This window comes from Salvia splendens, chromosome 6 (genome assembly GCF_004379255.2).
Source record: "Salvia splendens isolate huo1 chromosome 6, SspV2, whole genome shotgun sequence".
In the NCBI taxonomy this organism is placed as follows: Eukaryota; Viridiplantae; Streptophyta; class Magnoliopsida; order Lamiales; family Lamiaceae; genus Salvia; species Salvia splendens.
In genome coordinates, this window is record NC_056037.1 from 9413578 (window position 1) to 9433842 (window position 20265).

Consider the following 20265-nt stretch of genomic DNA (forward strand, 5'->3'; position numbering starts at 1 on the left):
AAAAAAAAATCGCATGCAATAGCCGCGGCTTCATCTTCGTGCCACTATAGGCGCCGCGCCTATAGCCCGGTCGCCGCGTCCTCGCCCCGCACGCGGCGATTCCGCGTCCGCCGTCTCTCCCCTCACCCGCCGCGTCCACCCCCACGGCGGACACCCTTCCCACTATAAGCCGCCCCGCTCGCGGCGACCGCCGCGTCCACCTTATAGTGGACGCTCTAATAAAATAGTAAAATCTTTGAAATTTTGGCCCTATCAAAAGAGGACCTGCATATATGGACTAAATTCCTGCGAAGAAGTTGGACCAACGATGTATACAAACCTCTCCAACGACATTTCAATAAATTTATTAGTATAAATTATTTTATTATAAGCGTAGCCCAATAGATACCCTTAATAGAACCATCATTAGACTATTTAGGTTTTCGTAGCGATAAAATAGATGGGGCTGGTCAATGTGTTTATAGCACCAAGCCATTTGGACTGATTGAATAGATGGGCCTGTAGACAAATTTAAGGAGTAAACTCTGATATCATGAAAAAGAAATGCTGAATTAAATATGTAATGGTTAAAAACTTGCAAAGTAACATAGGAATGACGATGACCGAATGAGAAAGACAAGAGCAATTAGATTAAGTGAGATAAGAACGTATTGATTTCACAATGTTGGAATGGACACGCGTCGTACAGAAAGTGGGCAGCACAGGAAATATTGGGCCCTCTGAGTACGGATAATCCGAGGCGGCTGCGGCTGCGGCTGCGGCTGCGGCGGCGGCTTATTACTCCCTCCGTCCCGCACTACTCGCACATTTCCTTTTGGGCACGGAGATTAAGGAATGAGTGATAGACAAAGTCAACAATTACGGCTGTAGGTATAAATTGTTACTAAAAATAGAAAGAGTGCAAATAACTTTGGATGTCCAGAAAGGAAATAAGTACAAGTAATGCGGGACAGAAAGAGTATTACATTCCAACATGGGCGGCCTACTCCCTCCGCATCTGACCTTTTTGTTCTGCTACCTCTTCTCCATTCTTTTTTTTTTCTTTCTTTCAATTTCAACGCCCCACTTTCTCAATTAACTTTTGTTTAGTATGCGTAAAACAATAATTGGACATCTCTTTATTACTAGTAATATTTTGTTTTTTTTATTATTATTTTGATCAGCTAAGCTAAGTGCAAAGAAAATCTAGGCGTGGAATTGTATACGAAGAATTAAAACCTAAAGCGTAATTAATCCCGCACACTGCACTCAACCACTCGGGCGGCGCCTCCCCCTATCCACGTCAAATACCTCGCTGAACGCGCCTAACAAGGGGCCCCACCACCAATCCCCATAACCGCCCCCCCCCGTCGCTATATATTTTTATATACTCACATCCTTATCCGCTGCACTCCAATTTTTAGTTTAAACAGCACAAAAGTATTCCGGTAAAAACTAAACGACAATGGCGATGAAGGAGAAGCCTGCAGGCGCCAACGAGCTCCACTATAGGGGGGTGAGGAAGCGGCCGTGGGGCCGCTACGCCGCCGAGATCCGCGACCCCAACAAGAAGACACGTGTCTGGCTGGGCACCTTTGACACGGCCGAGGAGGCCGCGCGTGCCTACGACGCCGCCGCCCGCTGCTTCCGCGGCTCCAAGGCCAAGACCAACTTCCTCCTCCCCACCGTCGAGGAGATTCAGTTCCTCCGACAACATCAAAGCGGCCAGCGGCTTTTCTACATGCAGCCGGAGGAGGAGCATCAAGCAGAGGGAGTTGAGGAGGCGACGGAATTGAATCTTGATCTCAATCTTGCGCCGCCTTTGGCAGCTTGAATTACACTAGTTTTTTTTTTTCTAAATGAACTGACTTTTCAGCGTAGTAGTTTGATTATTTTTGGACGTATTTTGGTTTTCATCAATCAAATCTAAGCGTTTGATTCAATCGGTCTGACGTATGTATTACTACTATGAAATCTGATTTGTACGGAATACCAGAATTGAGTGTTCAAGTCTATGAATCTCAATCATACCTTTGTTACATACTGTCTACTCGTCAACAATATCCACAACTCCTTCCCCTAATTATTTATGAGTGTCCGACTCGTTGGATTATTGGGCAAGTTCTGGTTGGTCGTTGACTTCCTTCGCCAGACTGCTAAGTTACCTCTAGTTGAACTGATTAGCGTCTGCTGACCAGCATTTGTGCATTGGTTTGTCTCTCTGTCTTCTATCTTTCATTTTTTTTACCATAAAACTCATCAAGCACCACAAAATACTAAGTGAATGATAGGAGCATAGATTAAAGCACACATAATTCACACAATTTACCTCAAAACAACCGAAGTCTAACCCCTTACAACATCAATAACAATGGTCCCTTAGAGCATCATTAACGCAAGGGGCCGGGCCGCAAATCGCGAGTCCCGGCCCGAGACGCGCGTTGGAGGGGGAGGATTTGCGGCCTGGGCCGGTCCCGGGGTCCGGCCGGAGGTCGCGTTGGATGGTTCGGGGCCGTGACAGAGCTGCAATTTTTTCCAAAAATTGGAAGAGGGAGGAAGAGGAAGAAGAGGGAGAGGGAGATGGGTGACGGAGCCCAATTTTCTGATTTCTTTTGCATTTGGAAGAGGAAGAAGAGGGAGGGGAGGAAGAAGAAGAGGAGGGGCGGCGGATTCAATTTTCTAATTTTTAATTTTTTTGCATTTTTTATGTTATAATTTTTAGTTTCTTTGCATTTTTTGCATTTTTTATGTTATAATTTTTAGTTTTTTTGCATTTGTATTTTTTTTCTAGGATTTGTAATTTCTTTTTTCAAATGAACAATTTATTTTTCCGATTTGAATTCTTCAACGTATTGTATTTACGAGTCAAATAGGTTGAAGTTGTGAATAGTGTCAATTATTAGTTGTGGTCCGGGTTGTGGCCTGCAGGGTTAAAGCAGTTGGGGCCTGAGACTCAAATTTGGGAGAATGATGACGTGGAGAGGACTTGAGGCCTGAAACCGGGCCGGGGTTAATGATGCCCTTATTCATTCGATTCCTTAACCATACATGAGCTTCATATAACGTGGCTTTACCTATGGACAACATCTACAACCATCTATCTAATCCCTTCACCGTTCATGGATCTCATTATTTTAATTCTTCAATTTAAAACATACTTAATTAATAAAACAACATTTCATTAATAAAATTTCATTAAAAATCCAAAAATTACGTAACAAATTCCAAAAACAAAACTAGAGAGAAAAAATAAGTAAAAAGAATTATCGTTATTTATAGATAGTTTTAGAATAAATTGAAAGATAAAAAAAATAAAAATAAAAAACAAAATAAGCTAAGGGACGTGACAGCCCTCTAGACCGGGAAGCTCTGAAAGGATATGGGCTAGATTAGATTAATATGGATTAAATAATTATAGTTGGGCTACAATTATAATTAGTCCATAAGCCCAACAATCTAATAACCCTAATGACTCTTTGTCTATATATAATGATTATTTATTCTCCATTGTGGAAGAAGAAAAATAGCGTAACATTAGAGAGAGAATACGTAAAGCTTTGTAGAGAATTCCTAGCTTTCTCTATAGAGCGATTGTACCGAGGAATTGTTCCTGCATCGGATCAGAATACACGTGGACCTCGATAGTAGTGGATTCAACTTGCAGGACACAATCGTAGAAGAAAACAACACAACAAGTAAGATTTAGTTCCGTTGTGTATTACGTGCTCAACTTGCAATATGATTATGAATCTAGATCTGTTATTCTTGTCTGCAATTTCCGCTGCGCTCATTAGATGAATACAAGAATTACTAACAGTGGTATCAGAGCCCAGGGCTCGATTCATAATTATTTTGTTTACGAATTATTTGTGGATTAACCGTGGTAATGTAATTGGAATAAATTTTGAATTCTGAGAATGTACAATCACATGAGAAATTAGATTTCAAGTTTGAAAATTGAAATTAGATTTCAATCAAAATTTATAATTGGATTTCGATTTACGTAATGTAATTGGATTTCCATTTAAATAATGCAATTGGATTTCAAATTTACGTAATCTAAATTAGATTTACGTAATGTAATGAGATTTCCTTTTAAAATAATAAGGAAGATTTCCTTTCAAAATTTACGTAATCTAATTAGATTTACGTAATGTAATTAGATTTCATTTTAAAATAATAGTATATCCCAATTACGTAAATAAATATTAATTGGATTAGTATTTTATAATTTTATATTAATTTAGAATTAATATAAATAATTAAATCCACATTTAATTAAAGAATAAAATTTGATTTTATTCGTTGAGCATTATTTGATATCCTATGTGATAAGCATGCTATTTGATTTATGCTCATTAATTTAACTATAGTAGTTAGAGACCGTTTTATTGTCTGGGTAGGCGGCGCCCAGTATGTGTAGTCCGTGTTATACTATGTCTGGGTAGGCGGCGCCCAGTATTTGTAGTCCGTGTTATACTATGTCTGGGTAGGCGGCGCCCAGTAATTGTTTGAAATTTAATATTGGATATTATATTCACGAAACTAGTATCACACTTTTCCCCATAAAATATAAGTCTTGTTTTGATACAAACGCATCGTCCATCATAATTGTTTGATGTTCCTAGCCTTTTCGACCACGAGTTTTACGCCAAAGTGTTTACTCTAAATCTACAAGGCCTAGGCTCATTCATAGATGCATGGTTGGCATCGTGTGATGGGGTTGACTTGCTTAAATTGTTTAGTGACGCCAAAGCGACCTAAATAGTTTATGGATGCATATTAATTGGATTAATAAACCAAGAATTGCAAAATAGTTGTTGCAATTGGCTTTGAGGCCTACCTTGTGATATTATTGTAGTGATCAGCCAAAGCAGGGGCTGCAATAATATAGACTTGGATCTTGGACCACTAAAATTTATATTTGATATAAATTCGTATTTTATGTTTGGGGGACATAATATATGTTAAAATTAGTGGGAGCTAATCAATACAATAAACCCTTGTTTGATTAGTGATGCGAATGTGATCTTTGTATGCTTTTCTAATTTGCTTTTCGTTTTATTTTCTGTTCAGATAATATGTCAAACTTATCTTATGAGTGTATGATGGAAACAAACAAATTGACTAGGTCAAATTTCACGGAGTGGCAGAGAGACTGCCCAAAACTCAAGGCACAAGGTGCAATGAGTGGGAGTTCAGCTATGTTTGTCATTGAGATAAATATGTCTATGAATAACTCACAATCCTGGGTATTGGATACCGCTTGTGGTTCACACATTTGTAATAATGTGCAAGGTTTAATTGACAGCATGAAAGTGAGACCTGGGGAAGTAGACCTACGTGTTGGAAATGGAGCAAGGGTTGCTGCCGAACGCGTAGGAACTTATAGATTAGATCTTCCCTCAGGACATAGACTAGATTTACATAATTGTTATTTTGTTCCAGTTATTTCAAAGAATATTATTTCCATTCCGATGTTGGACATCGAAGGTTTTTCCTTCCATTTTGCAAACAGCAGATGCTCGTTTTCTAATAATGGATTGTTTTATGGAAATGCCTCTTTAGAGAATGGATTGTATATGCTTGAATGCAAACGGGACATTCTCAATGTGCAAAATAAAAGACTTAAACTAAGTAATACGAATAATGCAACTTATCTTTGGCATTGCAGACTTGGTCATATTAATGAGAAAAGAATAGCAAGATTGAGAAAGTTAGACTATCTCACTTCATTTGATTTTGAATCATATGGTGCTTGTGAATTCTGTCTCAAAGGAAAGATGACTAATAAGCCACTTTCTGGGAAGGGGGTGCGTGCTAATGATGTGCTAGAGTTGATCCACACAGATGTGTGTGGACCGTTTCCAACTCAAGCAAAAGGTGGTTATTCGTACTTCATTACTTTCACTGATGATTTGACAAGGTATGGATATGTGTATCTTATGAAACACAAATCTGAGGCCTTTGAGAAATTTAAAGAGTTTAAGTGTGAAGTTGAGAAACAACTTGGGAAAAGTATCAAGACTCTCCGATCAGATCGAGGAGAGGAATACTTGAGCAGGGAATTTCTTGATTACTTGAAATCACATGGAATTCAGTCAGACTGGACACTTCCTGGTACACCACAATTGAATGGAGTATCTGAAAGGAGAAACCGAACATTATTAGATATGGTTCGATCCATGATGAGTTTAGCTAGTCTTCCTTTATTCCTATGGGGTCATGCCTTACTAACGGCTATTTACATTCTAAATAGGGTTCCTTCTAAATCAGTCGAGAAAACGCCATATGAGTTATGGTATGGCAAAAAGCAAGTCTTAACCATATCCGGACCTGGGGTTGTCCAGCTTTTGTTAAGAAAATGATGACTGATAAATTGGAAACTAAAAGTGAGAAATGTTATTTTGTGGGATATCCTAAAGAAACTAAAGGGTACGATTTCTACTGTCCTGAAAATCACAAGGTGATAACATCAAGGAATGTGACGTTCCTTGAAGACAATTATGTCTGCAAGGAACAAGGTCAAAATACAGTAGATCTTGAAGAAATTCAAGAACCACAAGTTAACAATGAGGATGAGGTATTATCCACTGGATTGGACAATAACTCAGTGGGAGTTTTTGATAATCTATTGGGAGGGGAAATTACTCTTAGAGAGGACCTTAGAGAGACTCTCGAAGGACCACCTCAAGACAATGAGATGCATCAAAGACAAGATGATACAATAGTTGCATCACCTCTACCTCAAGAAGATCATAGTGATATTCCTGAACCTTCTCACATACAGAATGAACAGCCTGAACCAGAGCAAAACCAACTCAATAGGCCTAGGAGGATTCGTCGTGCACCTGAGAGACTGAATCTAATGGTTGAGAACCAAGATGATGAAGTTGATTTAGATGACGATGAGCCTAAGACCTATACCGAGGCGGTGTCGGACACCGATCGAGAGAAGTGGCTTGAAGCTTTGATATCTGAAATGGACTCGATGTACTTCAACTTAGTCTGGGAACTAGTTGACTTGCCAGATGGGGTTTACCCCATAGGCTGCAAATGGATCTTCAAAAGAAGAGAGATGCAGATGGCAAAGTACAAACCTACAAGGCTAGGTTAGTGGCAAAGGGTTATAGTCAGCGCGAAGGCATTGACTATGATGAAACCTTTTCGCCCGTTGCTAAGATCAAGTCCATTCGGATATTACTTGCAATTGCTGCATACTACAACTTCGACATTTGGCAAATGAATGTCAAAACCGCATTTCTCAATGGAGAATTAGAAGGTGATGTCTATATGACACAGCCTGAAGGTTTTGTATCGAAAGAAAGGCCGAATGCAGTGTGCAAGCTAAAGAAGTCCATCTATGGACTTAAGCAAGCTTCGAGGAGTTGGAATATTTGTTTTGACAGAACAATCAAATCGTTTGTTTTTGTCAGAAGTAAAGAGGACCCATGTGTTTATAGTAAACGCGAGAATGGAAACATTGTCTTCCTCATCATATATGTTGATGACATCTTGATTATGGGAAGCAATCGTTCCATGATGCAATCCGTGAAAGAATAGTTGTCTAGTTCCTTTATGATGAAGGATCTGGGTGATGCTTCCTACATCCTTGGAATCAAGATCTATCGAGATAGACCAAATAGGATGTTAGGATTATCACAATCCACTTACATAGATAAGTTGCTAAGGCGCTTCTCAATGGAGAATTCTAAGAAAGGTTTTCTTCCTATGGGACATGGCATTGTATTGTCGAAGAAGGATTGTCCTTCTAATGACAAAGAAAGAGACAACATGAAAAGGATCCCGTATGCTTCGGCTATAGGATCTATTATGTATGCCATGATTTCTACTAGGCCAGATGTGGCCTATGCGCTTAGCATGACAGGCAGATTTCAGCAAAATCCCGGTGAGGAACATTGGAAAACTGTTAAGACTATTCTTAAGTACCTTAGAAGGACTAAAGAATATTTCTTAGTCTATGGTGGACAACCAGAGTTATCAGTTATTGGGTACACTGATGCTAGTTTCCAAACAGACCATGACGACTATAAGTCTCAGTCTGGATATGTTTTTGTCCTCAATGGTGGAGCAGTGAGTTGGAATAGTTCCAAACAAGGTACAACTGCCGATTCCACCACCGAAGCCGAGTATATTGCTGCATCTGAAGCTGCCAAAGAAGCTGTTGCTTTGTTAGAGTTCGTTAAAGAACTGGGTGTAATTCCGAGTGTCAATAGTGCAATACCTTTGTATTGTGACAACACTGGTGCTGTTGCGCAAGCAAAAGAACCCAGAGCTACGAACAGGAACAAGCATGTTCCCAGAAGATATCATCTGATCAGAGAAATAATTGAAAGAGGCGACATAAAATTAGAAAGAGTACCCACTGATGATAATTTGGCTGATCCTTTCACCAAACCGTTATGTATAGCAAAACACAACAAGCACTTTGAGAGCTTAGGTGTTAAGCATCTTGGTAGATGACTTTGAATCAGTGGGAGTTACAGTTTTATATGTCTTAGAAACATTTTGTGTTGGGACAATATTACTTGATCACATTATATGAAAATTTCATTTTCTATGGGTTTTGTGCACTTATTGGAATAATTGTTTTAAATGTTTGATTTTATTCTAAATATTTGTTCCCTTGAATTATGACTGTCGTTAATGGTGTGAGACATTAATGATATAGTATAATTCTAAAATAGCCCTAACCAATGATCATTAAGAATGGGATATTGATGATATGTTATAGGTTAGCATGGGGTTTGCATCACATTCTTCGAGAATGTAGTTGTTCTCACAACTATGAGATATTAGATACTCGTGATGGACACATGATATACTTTGGAGAGTATTGGTATACCCTACTATTAAACTGTTTTGTTAGGTGTCTATAGTTTATTGGTGCATGAAGTATGTAATAGTCCTTGGATCTGAGGTCATTACACATTTTGTTTGTTGAGTGGTGTGCTTTGATCTTGTCCTACACTTTGCCTCCCCTCGGAGGATTAAGATACGGACTTGTGTTGGGTACATCATAAGATAAATGGAAATGGTAGTTGAGCCAAGAATGAGATTCATTCCTCGATTAGAATTTCGAGAGAACACTCAAATTCTCTATATTACTTGACCATTAAGTCATTGGCCAATGCAAAGATATATTCAATTAAAGTAATTGAATATGATCGAATGGGTCATTTAATAAAGATGAGATAAAGTGATTGAGCTATTTGGATGACACATGACAAATCTTAGGCTCAATCGGGTGGTTCGTGAATGAAAGGATGTTACTATAAACTTTGTGTAAAGGCTTGTTTACCGGATTCACGTAAACGTCCTTCATATATCGAGCTACGCTGCCAACGCAGTCTAGGAGTTTTGTGCAGACTTCGATTAGATCGTCGTCGATAATGAGGGCCTAAAGGGTCACACTATAAGTGTATTTTGGATCCGCTCAAGGGTACAAAGTTGGAACTGCGTATTATATCTAATGCTAGTCCAAGTGGGAGATTGAAAGGATATGGGCTAGATTAGATTAATATGGATTAAATAATTATAGTTGGGCTACAATTATAATTAGTCCATAAGCCCAACAATCTAATAACCCTAATGACTCTTTGTCTGTATATAATGGTTATTTATTCTTCATTGTGGGAGAAGAGAAATAGCGTAACATTAGAGAGAAAATACGTAAAGCTTTGTAGAGAATTCCTAGCTTTCTCTATAGAGCGATTGTACCGAGGAATTGTTCCTGCATCGGATCAGAATACACGTGGACCTCGATAGTAGTGGATTCAACTTGTAGGACACAACCGTAGAAGAAAACAACACAACAAGTAAGATTTAGTTCCGTTGTGTATTACGTGCTCAACTTGCAATATGATTATGAATCTAGATCTGTTATTCTTGTCTGCAATTTCCGCTGCGCTCATTAGATGAATACAAGAATTATTAACAAGCTCATGGAACGAGACACCTACAATGGCATCCGTTAACCATCCCGTCCCAGAGGGACGGAACAGCCCGCCACAAAGGGCAACGTTGCAGATCGATTCTCTTAAAATATGTAGATTCCATGTTTATCAATATAATGTCTTCATTGACAAGCACTAACAAACTCATGATTTATGTATTTTTAAGAGCTTCAAATGACTTGGTTTGCTTAGATTTATCCTACTATTTTTTGTTAGTCTAATATTTCACTAATTGAGTGCTTTGGTGAGTTTTTTGGACTTTGACAAAACAAAAAATCTAAAATGGGTAATTTCCAATCACTCTCCAGTGGACACCAATGTCTTTCTCTTCAAAATAATTTCGTGTGCATATCTCGCACATCTCAACTAGAGTTCGGTAGAAAATGTTGGGGCGCCGTTTTATGAAGATTGTGCAAGATCAGGTACTTGGCCGGGTCTATTTGTGTCAATTAGTGACTCGGCCTATTTACTCATGAGTCAGTTGGTGCAACCAACACACTCAGTCGAGTGGGGTCGTAAATGCAAAAAAAATTTATTTTGAAGATATGTACTCCCTCCCGTTCACCAAAAAATAGTCTCATTTGTGGACCAAGAATATTGTTTTAATGTGAAACTAGTAAAGTATAGAAGAGAAAAAAGTAGGTAAAGTAAGAAAGCTATGGGAGAAAAGGTCGATAAAGTATGAGAGAGGGAAAAAAAGTAAGTAAAGCAGGAGAGAGATACTTTTCATTTATTTGAAATGAGACTAATTTTTGTGGACATCCTAAAATAGCAAAATGAGACTATTTTTCTTGGACATTTTAGGATTTCGAATCATAGTAGATCTTAGTCTCATATAACTTATTGTTATGATCTTTTAGGATCTAAATAAGGACTTGTAATTATAATACTTTAGGAACTATACTTCACATATAACTTATGTGGAGTACTATTATTTCATCATATGTACGCGTTTTGAAAAGATTAAGCAGAGCAAGGAATTTACAGAATATGGAGGAAGAATCAAAATTTTGCGCCATTCACCATCAAATTGCAATCATCCACCGTTTATTGCATGGTAATTGAATTAATAATCTCCGGTCGTTGGTCGTGATTTCTTGCAGTATTTGGGAAAATTCAACTTTTAAATTTCATAATAAAAAAAGTATTTGCAATATTCCATAAAAAGTACTCCGTACAATTCCAATAAAATGACCTGTATTTTTTTGGGCATACGAATTAAATAATTATACTTTTATGTCAAGCTGTAGAACATACCAAATTTGAGTAATTTTTCGGATATAAAGAGTTTTTTGTAAAGAGGCCGTTTATAATGGGATCGACTGCAGTTCAGAAGATGAAATATTGCTTTTATATGCTTATTGGGATCATGGGATGAGAGTATATGAATGAGTTTATATATAAATGTTGTTACGCACATCTAGGGTGCAGTCCGCAACCCGTGTGATAGCCCGAATAGCTCATTATATAGCCAGTCCCCTTATTGCAAATGAAATAGAATTTCGATATAATTGAGGCACATTGTAGAAAAAAAAAACTATCATGTTCCAAAAAAAAGTCCCTTCATTTTCGATCTAGGGTGCAGTCCGCAGTCCGCAATCCGTGTGATAGCCCGAATAGCTCGTTATATAGTCCCCTTATTGCAAATGAAATAGAATTTCGATATAATTGAGGCACATTGTAGAAAAAAAAAACTATCATGTTCAAAAAAAAGTCCCTTCATTTTCGAACAAATTCCCAAATTCAATTTAATTGAGTATTTAATTGTTGAAAGTGTATGAATAGTTGAATAAAATCTACCATTATAAGAGTAAAAATCTCAAAACCTCATTTATCACTCCCCAAAAAGTACCAATACAAGTATCTTTTTGAAAAAAAAAATTTATATTCCTATTTTATCTCATATACACACCATATTTAATACTAGTATGATGGATGCACTCGTTTCACAGCTCGGATATTGCCGCAGATAAAAATCGTCATAAAAATACATAAATATGATATTTTATACACAGTTGAAGTGAATCTATTTCGATGACAGCGAAAGGAGTCGTAACTGAAACTCGCAGAAAAAAAATAGAAACTAAAATAGTGAAAAAAAAGTTGTGTAGACGATGTACTGTTTCATATTCTAGTGGTCGTATATAAAAGTTGAAACGGAACAGCATTTCTCGTGTGAAACCATATCCCTAAACCCACAAAAACAAATCGATGCCGCCGCAGAACCACCGCCGCCACCGCCGCAAGCGCACGCCTACTCGGTTTATCAGTGGTGCTGCTCCGCCGCCTCCACCTCATCAAGAACTTCAACATGCTCCACCGCAGCAACCACAAATTCAAGAAACTCCACCAGCAGGTTTCCTTATTTATTTTACGTGTTTCCTTATTTATTTTACGTGTTTCCTTATTTATTTTACGTGCACGCCGATATTTATCGATTTTGAAAGAATTTATGTTTGTTTATTTTAATTTATTTTCGTTTTCGAATAATTAATTTTTTTTATTTTTCACTTCAGTCTTGGAGTCCGACGATAGTGTATTTATCGTTTATAAGCCCAATTAGGTTAATCAATGGTAGCAGTATCTATTGTTTCGTTTATATGTACATGCGCTCAATTAGGTTAATCAATGGCGGCGGGATCTATTGTTTATCTGCACATGCGCTCAATTGGGGCAATTGAGGATAGCGGTATCTATTGTTTATATGTACATGCGCTCAATTGGGGTAATTGAGGATAGCAGTATTTATTGTTTATATGTACATGCGTTCAATTAGGGTAAATCAATGGTAGCGGTATCTATTGTTTATCTGCACATGCGCTCAATCGGGGTAATTGAGGATATCAGTATCTATCGTTTATATGTGCATGCGTTCAATTAGGGTAATCAATGGTAGCGGTATCTATTGCTTTGTTTATATGTACATGCGCTCAATTAGGCTAATCAATGGTAGCAGTATCAATTGGTTATCTACACATGCGCTCAATTGGGGTTATTGAGCATGGGTGTATCTATCGTTTATATGTACATGCGTTCAATTAGGGTAATCAATGGTAGCGGTATCTATTGCTTTGTTTATATGTACATGCGCTCAATTAGGCTAATCAATGGTAGCAGTATCAATTGGTTATCTACACATGCGCTCAATTGGGGTTATTGAGCATGGGTGTATCTATCGTTTATATGTACATGCGTTCAATTAGGGTAATCAATGGTAGCGGTATCTATTGCTTTGTTTATATGTACATGCGCTCAATTAGGCTAATCAATGGTAGCAGTATCAATTGGTTATCTACACATGCCCTCAATTGGGGTTATTGAGCATAGGTGTATCTATCGTTTATATGTACATGCGTTCAATTAGGGTAATCAATGGTAGCGGTATCTATTGCATATCTGCGCATGCACTGAATTGGAGTAATTGAGGATAGCAGTATCTATGGGGTTTATGTACATGCGCTCAATTGGGGAAATTAATGGTTGCGGTATCGATTGTTTATATGCACATGCGCTTAATTTGAGTAACCGAGGATAGACATATCTATCGTTTATATGTACATGCGCTCAATTGGGATAGTAGACAAAGGTAGATGATATCTATTGTTTATTTGCACATAGGCTCAATTGGCATTTCTTTCAATGATCCATTACTACTTCCTTCATATTGTGTGTTAAATTTCATTTTGATTTAAGTACACATATTTTGTGATACCTTATTAACTTTATATTTTCATTTTTTATGCAGAGTCATTTCTGTGTCACTTTCTGAAGTTCGCAGCAATGTGCAATGCGTCATTTGTTTAGGTACCTTTTTGTGTGCGTTTCACTACTTACATATATTAGAAATGAGATGACACGAGGAGATTTGACTATTTAGTCGAATTGGTGAATTAAATATTATACTACATATATAAACACAGGCATATTGAAGAACACAAGGACTGTAATGGGATGCTTACACCGCTTTTGTAAAGAATGCATAGACAAATCTATGAGGCTGGGGTACTTCACTCTTTCTCTCTCCCACTCTCACACACACATAAATATGTGTGTCATGTTTATTTAATAAATTATTTGATATTGCCTGTTAGGAACAAGGAATGCCCTGCTTGCCGTATGCACTGTGCAAGCCGTCGCTCTTTGAGAGACGATTTACTCTTCGATAAACTAATTAGCTCTCTGTTTCCAGATTTGGACTTGTATGAGAAAGAGGTACCTCTCTCTCTCTTTCTTTCTTGAATGCCGTATATCATCTGTTTTAGTTCATTTGATAAGATTAATTGGATTACTTGTTTAGGAATTGGTTCTGTATAATGAGGAGAAGGCAGTTAATGAGCAGGTTAGATGATGAATTTGATGTGAAATGTTTTGCTTTGAGGTGTTTCATTTAAATGTTAACTGAGGCGCATTTCTTGGAAGCTTCAAGCATCAATGAATGAATGCTACCAACGACAAGCAGAAGCTAGCAGGCCGCGTAAGGGTAAGGTTGCAGCAGCAAGAGTGGATCAAGAATGTTCCAGGCAGAGTGGGTCGAAATTAGAGTTTGGTGGTCCGAGCAATGGAGATACGAGTGGGCTGATCTACAAAGATAATCATAATCAGCCTACTGTCTCTGCAATCCCAACTCCTTGCATAGTTGCTGATCAAGAAGGTGCAGAGGGCGCCTCGTCTCCAGCAAAAACAAACTTGCCCGGCTGGGGTGGAGCCGGCTTCAGAAGCCAGGCTCGACGTGCTGCAACTGGCAAAGGCACGCAGAGCAGCAGAGTGGACAGACTGGCAGAACATCTAGCAAATGTGGAGAAGAGTGATCACAAGGTATAATTGAGTAGTATTACTTTCTTGGATTGCTGATTTAAAAGAAAAGTTGAATGTGTACATTTTCAAGTGGATGCATACATTTTTCAGTGTGTTTCTATTACTATTCTCATATATAGTACTACTTCAATATTTGCAGCATGTTGTGACTACACACCTCCAAAGTGACGCACTTATATGGCTCAAGGATTACAATGATTCTGCGTTGCCCGATGTTGAGGCAAAGGCGAAGGCGATGGCGCGGGCCAACGAGAAGATGAAGGCGCCACATATTTCAGGTGTGTGAACTATGATTCATTATGTAATAATAATAATAATAATAATCTTATTATCACAATGAATATTATTGACATAGTTAAAGCAGTAGCGAAATACTATAAAAATATGAATGGCAGAGTTTTCAGTTCATCTGATTAAGTTAGTGTTGATGATTCTTTGTATGAATTTGCAGGGTCTGTTTTGGATCTCGTGTTGAAGGGGGGGAGGTTATTGGCTGAAATGAAAAATTAAATGAACTCGTAAGCAAACTACAACATATTTGTAGTATTACAATTGTTTGTTTGTCTTTGATCTTTAGAGTGATACTTACATACTCAAACATTTGAGATTATTATTCGAAATTTATAATCTATCAATATCTAAAGGGACAGTTTTTGGGAGTCTATGTGGCACATATTTGAGCGGGAAAACTATCTATTGGGCAAAAAAAAAAGGTAAATATTATTAGATAAAAATTGGCCCAATGAGATGTAGAAAAAAATGGCTTCTATGAGAAGTTTAAGACATTTATAAACTTAACTTCATTAACCCTGGCCATCATTCTTTCTCTCTCTCTCAACTGGTTTTCTCCAAATATGAGTTTGGTGGCAGGGTCATACGAGCGTTTCATTTGGGGCTACAAACTGAACCGTTCACTAACCCTAACCCCACTCTTCTCCTTCCCCTCCCACCTCTCCACCATCAAAACCGTCGCGGTCGCTGTCCCAGACGGCAAAGACGACTGCGTCAAAATCTACGACCTCGGCGAGCGTTGCCTCAGCTCTCCGATCTGGGGAGTTCAGGCCAAAAAATTAAAGACGGAGAAATCAACGGAGATAGGAGAAGCCGACTTCGGCGAACTCACCGGGGAAGCGAGGAACGACGGCGGGCGAATTTGAGAGAGAAGCCGCTGCTGCTGTCCCCTCTCAATCGAGGGCTCGACTGGTAAATTTGGTTTTGTGAAAGAGAGAAAGAAGGATCGGAGGAAATGGAGGGGAACGGAGCTGGTGAATCTCCGGCGAGCCACGCGAATGGCGACTCGCCGAGAGAGAAGAGAGGGTGAGCGAAGAAGAAGAAGAAGAAGAAGAAGAAGAAGAAGAAGAAGAAGAAGAAGAAGAAGAAGAAGAAGAAGAAGAAGAAGAAGAAGAAGAAGAAGAGGCGCCGCTGATTTCCTAGAATATGGTTTTGATTTGGGGAAGTTTTAACAAAAAAAAAGAAACAAAAAGAATGAGAGTGAAGGAGAAGTCGCGTACAGCAGGGAGTATAAATTGGGCCTCCTCACCAATTAATTAGGTTTTGCCTGGAGTATAATGTTTTTTAGGTTTATTTGTGTTAAAATTTTAGTCTAAGGAATGTATTATTTAGGCTTTATTTTTATTGGATTTATGATTTTGAAAAAATTTATGAAAATATAGTTTTAAATTGGGTGTTATGTATATATCATTATATTTATGTTTACAAATTAGGTTTTAATTTTGAACTATTAATTTATTGGACTTTGTATAAATATTTTTAATTTAAATTCATCTTTGTAATTAAGTTTATGTATTGTTATTTTGCCTTTTATTTGAGTTAAAATTAGAATTGTGCTAAAGAGTTTAATTTGTCTTCTATTTGGGTTAAAATTAAAATTTTATTCATCATTGTAATAATTTCTTCACTGAATTAATCTATAAACTAAATGGCAACACAAATATATAATTTAATTTTCATGCTATATTTATTTAATTAAAATATTTAATATTTCATCCTCATAAAAATAAAGACATTTTTTATATTCAATTCAATTGAATGGCTGAAAGTTTTAATTATTCTTAAGTTTAACTGAATATTAAAATAATACTACTATTTTTATACGAAGTTGTAGTATGTCATTGAAGTGTAATTGCTCTATATGTATTATATATTTTAAAGTGTTTTAGTTAATATTTATTTTAAAATTTATAGTTAATTAATTAAAATATTTTTTGAATTATCTAATATGAGTATACTGTTATTGTACGTTTCTTATTCCAATTTCTACTTTTGATCTTTACTCACACATATTTTCTTTATTTGTATATTTATTCTAATTAACTTATATTCTTTGATCCTTAGTTACACATATTCTTTTTGTCATTAATTTTATTGTTTTTACTCCACTTGGATCATTAATTAAAATTGTATATAGATAATACATTCATTAAGGAGTAGTACATTTTTTTTTAAATCTTCACATTGCTTTGAGTTCTTCTTTTCTATATTTTTATTATATTTTGTATTCATTATTTGGGCTTTAGTTTAGCCTTTTTAGGTATAAAGTGGGTTTAGTGGGTTGGATCTAATGGAGGATTTTAGATTTAAATAATTTGTAATCGTAAATTTTTATTTGAATAGAGTTTTAGTTTGGGTGTTGGGTTCTATTATTATGTATTTTAAATTTTTTATGTATTGGGCTTTGTAAATATATATTTTTTAAATTAAATACTTTTTCATTAGCTTTGATTTAATGTATTAGATTATATAATGTTTTTAAGAATCTTACTTATATCTTTGGTCATGCATATCAAGTTATTCCATGGTCTGAAATTAAACATAAGAAAATAAGTAGTCAGCTAAGATGTAATTAATTAAGAAAATATTTTAAAAAAATCAACTTTTTGTGTTTAATTTTTATTCTTACAAATTTGTAAAATCTCATTTTAGTATTATCTTTAGTCTAAATTACAAATGGAGTTTTATTTAACATTAATTGAACTCCTACTTTAGATGTAGTTTGATGAAGTTAATTAGTTTATAATCTTTTTGGATAAATATGATGTTCGTGTTTATTTGATTGAGCTCTGATAGTATATCCAAGTTTGATACAATCTCTAATTATTTTGCTGAATAATTTGAAGTCGTTTGGTATTCCTAATCATGCATAGCTTTTGAAGGTTGGTTTTCATGTTTTGTTGATAAGGAACATTGATCATTCTAATGAGTTGTGTAATGGAACTCTGTTGATAATCACACGTTTTGGTAATCATGTTTTCGAGGTGAAAGTTTTGGTTGGTCATAACATTGGTGAAAAAGTTTTGATTCCTATAATTTCTTTAACTTCTGATCCAAAATTGTCATTCAAGTTTTACGCACTGTCAATTCCCTTTGACTATTGTCTCATGGGTGATTTAATTTGAAATATTTTAGTACGCAACCGTTGTGATTAAAGACATTAAGGTTACTATTGTTAATATTTTAATTATAATATCCGTGTTCCAAATTATTCATCATTTTTATTACCATTTGCATTATGGGTATATAAAGAGGATAATATGGAAACGATTGATAAATTTTTTTATGTCAACGTATAGATAGAAATATTTAAGTGTGCAAATGTGATTATAAGAATTTTGTTTAATGCTACATAAGATTACGTAAATATATATTTCCACATGCATAGAATTTATTTTTTGAATACATATGTTTTGTTGATTAAAATTAATGAACTATTTATTTATTTAAATTATATGATTTTTTCGTCTCATATCCTCATTTGCACATGTATTTTCTTTTATTTATATATCTTATTCTAACTAACCCACTATTTATCATTAATCGTGTATCTCATGTTTGTCATTTGTTTTATTTTATTTTACTCAACTCATATCATAAATTAATATTGCATAAAATCGTTTGCCAAACATAAATATTACATTTCTCTTTTTGTTACTGTTTATAATATTTTTAATCCTTTATAATGTTATGAATACTTATTATAATTAACACATTTTTTTAATCATAAATATTATTAATTCTCTTTATCCTCTTTTTTTTTATTTTTCTTATATTTAAATTTAACTTCATTATTTAAAAATCTTATGTCCCGTGCATAGCACGGGTGATAACACTAGTTTGATAAAATTTCAACTTGATTGGCCCGTAACACAAGATGAGCTTATCCAAAATTTGATAGGCTCGTTCAATTGTTTGTTTCTCTTTAATCTTTAGAGTGATATTATATAGGTTAATTTAAATAATTTTTTTGTGTTATGTTTTTTTCATCGACTTGACTTCAAAATTTTCTGATCTAATCCGTTGTAAATTGATATTGTACTGATGTAGAGTTATGGTTTGAAATGTGATTTATATAGGGCTAATTTGCCCTATCTGAATTGGGATAGACTTGAGTTTAAGGGATAAGATAGCTTCAAATTCTTGCCTGATTCAGAAGACCTAGAGCAACTTAGCGGACCGCTGGGCAAGACTTGAATGGTTGTTGACTCTGGTCGGCAGACCGCTGAGTCAACCCATGTCAAACTTGGCGGACCGCTAACTTGTGGTAATGTGTTAGTTTAACTCTGCTCTTTGTAACTTTTTGCTAGAGAAAAACCTACGTAATTCACATGGAATGTAGTTAAAACAACTTGCACCCAATCCCTAAATCATGAACATTACGTGTTTATCGCCAATTTTTCACAAAATCAAATTTTGTCCAAATTAAATTCAATTTGGTAATTCAGAATGTCCAAATGATATTGTCTTTACCTAAAGTGATAAATCGGAATGTCTAACTAGACCAAAACTACTTCGTTTCATCACAAAATACATAATAATTTAATTTTAATTGAAAAATGACTAAAGTCTCATTTTGGTCCTTAACATATTGTGATTTTTTTATATTGGTCCAAAACATTATCTTTTGAATTATTCGGTCCACTGCCACTACATTTCCCCTTATGAAACTCGCCCTCATAGACATCCCCATTGGTGTATGCTTGAACATAACACCCGGAAATGACCTTCTTATCCGCCTTCTGCCTCGAACCAATCGACCAAAGCACTGGAAAATGAGGTCGGCTCACCCGGCCCCTGGCATTTAGTAGGACTTGGCAAGCACCGGAAAATGAGGCCTTAGGCATGGTTTCGGAGTATATAGGTTTTACACTGGTGACGTACATTCTCAACGGAGGGGGTGATGATGTAAGGAGGGGGCGAGGCTGAGGGATGAGCCGGTGACGACGGTGGTGGGGGCGATGAGGGGGAATCGAGAGGCGGGGAGGGCGGCGGAGATGGTGGAGATGCTGGAGGGGGGAGGAGGTGGGGGGGGGGGGTTATTTTATAATTATTATTATTATTTTTGAATTAATTAAAAATGATTAATCATGTCAAAATCCGATAAATCCACGTTGACTGTTAAATTTTAACAATTTCGTCCATTTCGGACTAAATGTGATCCGATTTCAAATGTGAGGGACCAAATAATTCAAAAGATAAT

The 20265-nt window shown here is 36.3% G+C and overlaps 2 protein-coding genes across 2 annotated transcripts; both read left to right on the forward strand.

Annotated features, from left to right (window-relative positions):
• Positions 1-1377: 1377 nt before the first annotated feature.
• On the forward strand, positions 1378-2018 carry LOC121806808 (ethylene-responsive transcription factor 9-like). Its single transcript, XM_042206960.1, has one exon. The coding sequence runs from the start codon at positions 1445-1447 to the stop codon at positions 1811-1813; it is 369 nt and encodes a 122-aa protein (XP_042062894.1). The 5' UTR covers positions 1378-1444; the 3' UTR covers positions 1814-2018.
• Positions 2019-14387: 12369 nt separating this feature from the next.
• Positions 14388-15281, forward strand: LOC121808753. The gene is made up of 3 exons (XM_042209336.1): positions 14388-14771; positions 14911-15049; positions 15223-15281. The coding sequence occupies exons 1-3, from the start codon at positions 14388-14390 to the stop codon at positions 15279-15281; spliced, it is 582 nt and encodes a 193-aa protein (XP_042065270.1).
• The last annotated feature ends 4984 nt before the right edge of the window (positions 15282-20265 follow it).